At 28.9% G+C, this 6,268-nt stretch overlaps 2 protein-coding genes across 2 annotated transcripts; one reads left to right on the top strand and one right to left on the bottom strand.

The window, feature by feature from the left end:
* The first annotated feature begins 689 nt into the window (after nucleotides 1-689).
* LOC132949304 (uncharacterized) lies at nucleotides 690-4,557 on the top strand. The gene is made up of 4 exons (XM_061020127.1): nucleotides 690-978; nucleotides 1,755-1,865; nucleotides 1,952-2,110; nucleotides 4,175-4,557. Exons 1-4 carry the CDS (start codon nucleotides 833-835, stop codon nucleotides 4,368-4,370), a joined length of 612 nt encoding a protein of 203 aa, XP_060876110.1. The 5' UTR covers nucleotides 690-832; the 3' UTR covers nucleotides 4,371-4,557.
* Nucleotides 4,428-5,619, bottom strand: LOC132949305 (mpv17-like protein). The gene is made up of 5 exons (XM_061020128.1): nucleotides 5,456-5,619; nucleotides 5,230-5,380; nucleotides 5,068-5,162; nucleotides 4,880-4,992; nucleotides 4,428-4,803 (listed from the first exon to the last, which is right to left on the bottom strand). The coding sequence occupies exons 2-5, from the start codon at nucleotides 5,356-5,358 to the stop codon at nucleotides 4,577-4,579; spliced, it is 564 nt and encodes a 187-aa protein (XP_060876111.1). The 5' UTR covers nucleotides 5,359-5,380; nucleotides 5,456-5,619; the 3' UTR covers nucleotides 4,428-4,576.
* Nucleotides 5,620-6,268: the final 649 nt, after the last annotated feature.

The raw sequence follows: 6,268 nt of genomic DNA, 5'->3' as shown, positions 1-6,268 counted from the left end.
CCTATAGATACCTATTTCTACGTATATCCGTATATGACTATATGAGTAATATACTAATATAACTTTACATAGAATAGCGAATTTTTTTATGTCTTTAAAGTTGATATTTTTTCGTGACATAGCTAGGCATGTAGGTCGTTTACTCGTTTAAAGTATGACAAATTAATAATGTGTACCTACCTATTTATCTAATTTGTTATGGTCGTACAAAGCGTGAAGTTAGTAGTTACGGATACGCCCACAGCGTATGTATTTTCGTGACGCTATTTTCAGAACGTGTACTGTAATTTTATTAATATAAAGTAGGTAATGGAAAATTAGTTTGATCTTTGGTCTCCTTATTCAGCTGGTGGCATCTATAATGGTATTTTTAACAAAATATGCTATCTAAAGCAGGTTTAGATCACAATATTCATAATGTAGGTATAATAATATATATATATATATCATAATCTATAAGTAAATGTTGTAAGTCTTCAGCATTGTTATTTGTTGTCGACTGTCAATCAAGTTCGAGTATGCCGACTGCCGAGTATCGAGTTAATTCGAGTATCGACCGATGTTTTATCAGTTGTTAAAAACTATTATCACAGAATTATTCTGTGCTATTATCACAAAACGTATCTAACAGTATGTACCACGTGGTATGTATCGGCTTATCACTCCCTTTTTTATCACTTCATGAAAAGACCGCGATAATGAGTATTGAGTAATGACTTGTTTTTTTCTTTGTCGATGTCTCCGGTGAAACCGGCGTCCGGTGTATAAATACAATATTGTAGAATGCATTTAAAACGTTTAGGAAGTTTTTATTTCTAAAAAGTCACACATAATGTACGAACTTCTAAACGATATTTTGCAATGCATCGAATTCGTGTCCAGAAGCATATTGCCTAACCTTGCAGAAATAGTAGAAACGTGGGGCCGATGCTCGCAGTTGTACGCTGGTGTTGTGGACAAAATTAACGTGGCTTGGAGGTAAAGTATAATCGTGGTTCAAGTTAGAATTAGTTAAAGTTAGTAGTTACTTATTTTTGTTTTGCATAGATTTGTATTTTTTTAAAGATTAATTTAGTATTACAACATTAGGCACTATGTTGATAATTTATTGGTAAATTACATCATATACCTAATATGTAAGAATGATAATATAAATAATGTTAATATACCAAACACATATTATTTATACAAAGAGATTTATTTATACCAAACAGTAAGTAGATATACCAAATCAGATTAATATACATGAATGTTATCCGATATGTCTTGGCTAATATATCAAACATAGCCGGTAAAACCTGTCCAGCTAATCTTGACCATCAGCGACCGTTACGAGTACTATCTTATAATGTAAAGTAATACCAACTTACCAACTGTGTTTGTAACTGTGACACACGCCAATGTCCAAGATAAATTGGACAGGTCATAGGTGAGTTACTCCCATACTGTTCTATGAAACAATTTGTAGATCTAGATACAGAGAACAACGAGAACAGTAAATTATTACTTATATGTCAGTAGAGGCGGTTAAGAAGGTGACAGAAGCATGACAAAAAATTGTATATGTGTCTGGTACAGCCATGCAGGAAGACAATAATTTCAGTCTTGGAAAAAATGCAGCCCTCACTTGCGACTCGTAGCGCTCATATAATAAAACGCGACTGAAATTGCTCATTTCCTGCCCTTACCGCACAATATACTATCACCAAATAAAAAATTGTTCCTGAAAAATAATACTATATTCATTATTTCAGGGCTCCTTTGGATACATATTTTTTAGAAGAATTCCCTGATATTAGAATTAAAGTGGTAAAAAAACTTGAATGGCTTGGAAATGACCAACTTTCTATCTTACGTTTACTCATGTAAGTATTATCTAAATCAGTTACATTATTTTAGTTTCTACATAAGATAATAATCAAGATTGTATTGTAATTGTATGTTTTATTAGTGGACGCATGTTTAACATAAATGAATGTCTCAAAATTAAATTGGATAGAATTAACATCAGACTTGAGCAAATATCATTTGAAGAACATAATGAGCTTAAGCATTCAGTCCGTGAACATGTCATGTGGATAGAAGACTGTTGGACATGTCTCCATTGCTTGTATCCTTTTCTAATTTGTATATAACCATAGAAAAGTATCGGGATGTACAAAACTATTGGATACTAGGTAAAGAAAAAACTTGTTACAAAAACTCAATATTGCTAAAATAATATCATCACATAAGAACATTTTTTTAAATTTGGTTAGTAATTTTATAATTTAATCATAATGTTTTTATCTTGACACCTTTATAATACATACCATACATTTATCTATAGATACCTACCTAAAAGTATTTTTGTGTCACGCATTTTATATTTTTTATTGTTACTACAAAATTAAAAAAATTAATTTTTGAATTAAATAATAATAAAGTCAATAAAACTAATTAAATTTAGCGCAATATAATTGTTTTAAATATAATAATATATTATCTATATCATAATCTCAATAATATAAAATTAATGGTGCTGATCTTGTATGCAGACTGCAAATGCATGCAGTCTACAATCATATACGTAGACCGCATATTAGAGCAGAAAAAAAATTGTATATACCTATACCTATACCTATGTATAATATAGTATATATAAGTAAAATTGCTGATTGTATACGGTATTTTCCCACTATAAAGTTGCTTAAAGTAGGTATAGAGATAAAATTGTTAATTCCAGACAAATACCTACGTATTTAATAAATTTGTTACCTATCAGTCGTCGATTGCATAGTACATTTTAGAATTAGTTTTTTTTTCCGTAATGGACATACCTTTGAGACAACCGCCACCTTAACAGGAAAAAGCCAGCAGATGGTCACTGACTGGTTCAATATCTGTTGTGAGGTATGTTCGAACATTGTTCAAAAACGACCAAAGATGATGGGTACTGTGATCAATCCAATACAGATTGACTTAATGGTGATCAACCCCTTTCATTGGAAGACAGTGATGTTGAAATACACAACGGTAAAAACCATGGACGAAGAGTGGATGAGCCTTGGGTTTTTGGGCTCAAAAATGGTTCTGACTGCCGATATTTTTATGTACTTTGAAGGGACAAAAACACTTTGCTTCTAATTATCTAACAAGAGTGTGAAGCTGGCTCTGTAATTCACTCAGACGAGTAGGCAGCTTATAGATGTTTAAATAGTAGTGGATATATTTTTAACACTGTAAAACATCAGCAAAACTATGTTGATCCCTCAACGGGCACTCACACACAAAGCATAGAAAGATCATGGATGGATGCGAAGACAAAAATTCTGAAAACGATGGGAGGCACTACTCCACAACTACTTCAGTCCCACCTTGACCATTATTGTTTGAAGGTTGCTAAAAAAGAGGAGCCTGACTTATTCATTGCATTTTTGAGGGGCATTAAAGCAGTTTATTGTTAAATCTATACTATCAATTTTTTTTCATTTATTTTTAATTAAACTATGGATAAGACTACATTAAATAATTTTTTAACGTGATTTATTTTTAATAATTCCATTTATTTTTTAATGTGGTTAATGATTATAATATATTTTTAATTAAACTATGAATAAAACTACATTAAATAATTTTTTGACGTGATTTATTTTTATTAATTTCATTTATTTTTTAACGTGATTATAATATATTTTTAATTAAACTATGGATAAAACTACATTAATTAATTTTTTTACGTGATTATAACGCGGTCTACATATAGGTACTGTAGACCGCATACTATATCAGAAATATGACTGTAGTCCGTATACAAGAGCAGCACCGATTTAATTATCATATCCAAAAATATATTAAAATATAATGAATACATTTTTAACATATAGATTTTTTTTAGATTCTACAGTCAACTTGAATATTTAATTGAATTTATTTACCTATATAATACATATTTATGTTATTTATTATATTTTAATGTTAATTATATTTAAGAAGTAAGCTTCTTTGTAATTTTTTTTTTTATATATATTCACATAAGTACTTAACATCTCACAGAGAAAATTACTATAATATACAAACAACAGACATATTATACTTACAATTTTAACTTTAATTTACATAAATATAGAATACATTTTTATATTGGATATTAATGTTTTTGGAAATTTTTCTTATATTGGTATAACATACTTAGATACATGCAACTTGATTTTGCAATGATGTCATTAATTGTATTAGATGAAGAATCAGCATCAAATCTAGTAAAAGCAATTCAACAAGATGAAAAGGATAAATCAACCATAGGAAAATCACAAATTTATATGCAAAGCTGCTCAAGTTTAATTAAGTTTTTATCAAATAAAACTAAAATTAAACAGCTCTGCATATAAATTGGATTTTCCTATTTATCCATATTGGTCCTCTAAGATATATTGTGAATAAAAAAATAAAATTCTTAGGTCTAATTTTATTCATTCTATTGTTTTCATCAATAAAAAACGTCTTACACTATAACAACTTAAAGACTAATAAAATGAATATAATAAAACTGAAAGGTGATTAATATTTGGTACCAGATTTTGTGCAATTTAATTAATTATTCTTCTTTAATCGCATTGTAATCATTTCTTTTGATCCAGCATAACATATTTATCCATACAAATGAACACATTCCAACATAAATTACACGAGCAGCCGGTGGCACCAACATGAAATTAATGGCTTGTGCTGGCAACCAAAACACACAACTGGTTTTGAATGTAGGAATGAATTTCTGTTTGCATTCTTCAAATAGATCTTTTTTCCCCTCTAAGAGACTCATACCTATACACAATTATTAACACAATATTAAGAGTAATAATTAGGTTTACATTTATATAAGACAACAAATTGAACTTACTAACGAAAAATACTACGTAAAATGGTGGAGTCATTATAAATTGGTCGATTAATAATTTTTTAACAATAATTTTTGGCGCAGTACCCACAAATGCTTTGTCCAGCCATTTATACCTAAAAATATTATTGATTTATTAATTACAAAATACATAAACTAACGTTTTTAAAAAAATGTGTTATAGACATTACCAAAAGTATAAAATGTTAGGACTAATTAAAGTGCCGACTATGGCATATCGTCCTAATACATCTGTGTCAATCGGCTCTTGTGGTTCGGTTTTATTCTAGGAAAATGTATGTATTCAATGTTTAATATTGGCAAAATACAATGCCATTGATATAGTACTTTACCAATATCCGTTTGGTCAATATTTGTTGTGAAAATTCAGCTCCGACACACATTGTACCATAGACAGTTGAATTAGCTATCATTGGGTATTTTCTAAAAGTTTCCTTCACTACTCTTATTATTCTCGACATGTTTTAATATTATTTTATTTTTCTGAAATTAAATGATTTTAGCAAATCGAATTATTTAAAACCGTGTATGTATATATTATATATATATTCTACTCACCTAGAATTATTACAAAACTGGTTATGAAACAATAAAAAACACTAAGAGTAGTCTATAACTATTAGCTATTGTACATTTAAATATTCTAAAAATGTAAAGTAATTTTTACATAACATGATCGCACCGAATTGGATACTACTGAGATAGCATGTGTGATGTGTATAGTGGTTTTGTTTCGTTTTATAAGTTCCCCCACGTTTTTCATTGGTTTCATTGTAGCGCTGATGGTGTTGATTTCGAGGCCAGTCTACTTCATTAAAAATTAATTCATAATAATCCGCACTCCACACTAGATATTATTTGACTCGTAGACAAGTAGGGACAAACATGAAACGATATATTATACGAGCCAATATTCTATAATAATATATAAACAGTCAAACAGATAATGAAAACACCAATCAATATTTATATAGGTACCTATAATATGTTAAATATTCGTCTAGTTTTGTTACATTAACAAATTATTAATTATTAATAACAATTAACAACGAATTTGTCCTAATCAATTATCTGAATTGCCCAAAACTTAAAAGTAATATGTTAAAATATGTTTGTTCAGTATAAATTCTAATCGTAATTAAAATAATTTATTAGTACATGGCGCATTGAACCGTTTAATAATTAATATACGATATGGTCGATGAGACCGACTATTATTATAATATTTTGCGTAAAAGTTACAGTGTTTCCTTAATTTTTGTTTTGTAAGTCCCTGCGCTTTTAAAAACTATTGAGAATGTTAAAATTAAACAATAGTTTAGAATGCACCAACTAGATTCACTTTCCCATCGAACAAGATACTGTTGAAAA

The sequence above is a fragment of the Metopolophium dirhodum genome, chromosome 7, assembly GCF_019925205.1.
Source record: "Metopolophium dirhodum isolate CAU chromosome 7, ASM1992520v1, whole genome shotgun sequence".
Classification (NCBI taxonomy): Eukaryota; Metazoa; Arthropoda; class Insecta; order Hemiptera; family Aphididae; genus Metopolophium; species Metopolophium dirhodum.
Note: the sequence above shows the minus strand (reverse complement) of the source record. Positions and strands in the feature narration are given on the sequence as shown.

What these genes read in the sequence shown, in the direction of transcription:
- LOC132949304 (XM_061020127.1), top strand. Translation starts at nt 833, where the DNA reads ATGTACGAACTTCTAAACGATATTTTGCAATGCATCGAATTCGTGTCC. An exon ending in TCTATCTTACGTTTACTCAT is followed by an intron (nt 1,866 to 1,951) that starts GTAAGTATTATC and finishes ATGTTTTATTAG; the next exon opens with TGGACGCATGTTTAACATAA. An exon ending in TGGACATGTCTCCATTGCTT is followed by an intron (nt 2,111 to 4,174) that starts GTATCCTTTTCT and finishes TAACATACTTAG; the next exon opens with ATACATGCAACTTGATTTTG.
- LOC132949305 (XM_061020128.1), bottom strand. Translation starts at nt 5,358, where the DNA reads ATGTCGAGAATAATAAGAGTAGTGAAGGAAACTTTTAGAAAATACCCA. An exon ending in CCTAACATTTTATACTTTTG is followed by an intron (nt 4,993 to 5,067) that starts GTAATGTCTATA and finishes TAATATTTTTAG; the next exon opens with GTATAAATGGCTGGACAAAG. An exon ending in TTACGTAGTATTTTTCGTTA is followed by an intron (nt 4,804 to 4,879) that starts GTAAGTTCAATT and finishes AATTGTGTATAG; the next exon opens with GTATGAGTCTCTTAGAGGGG.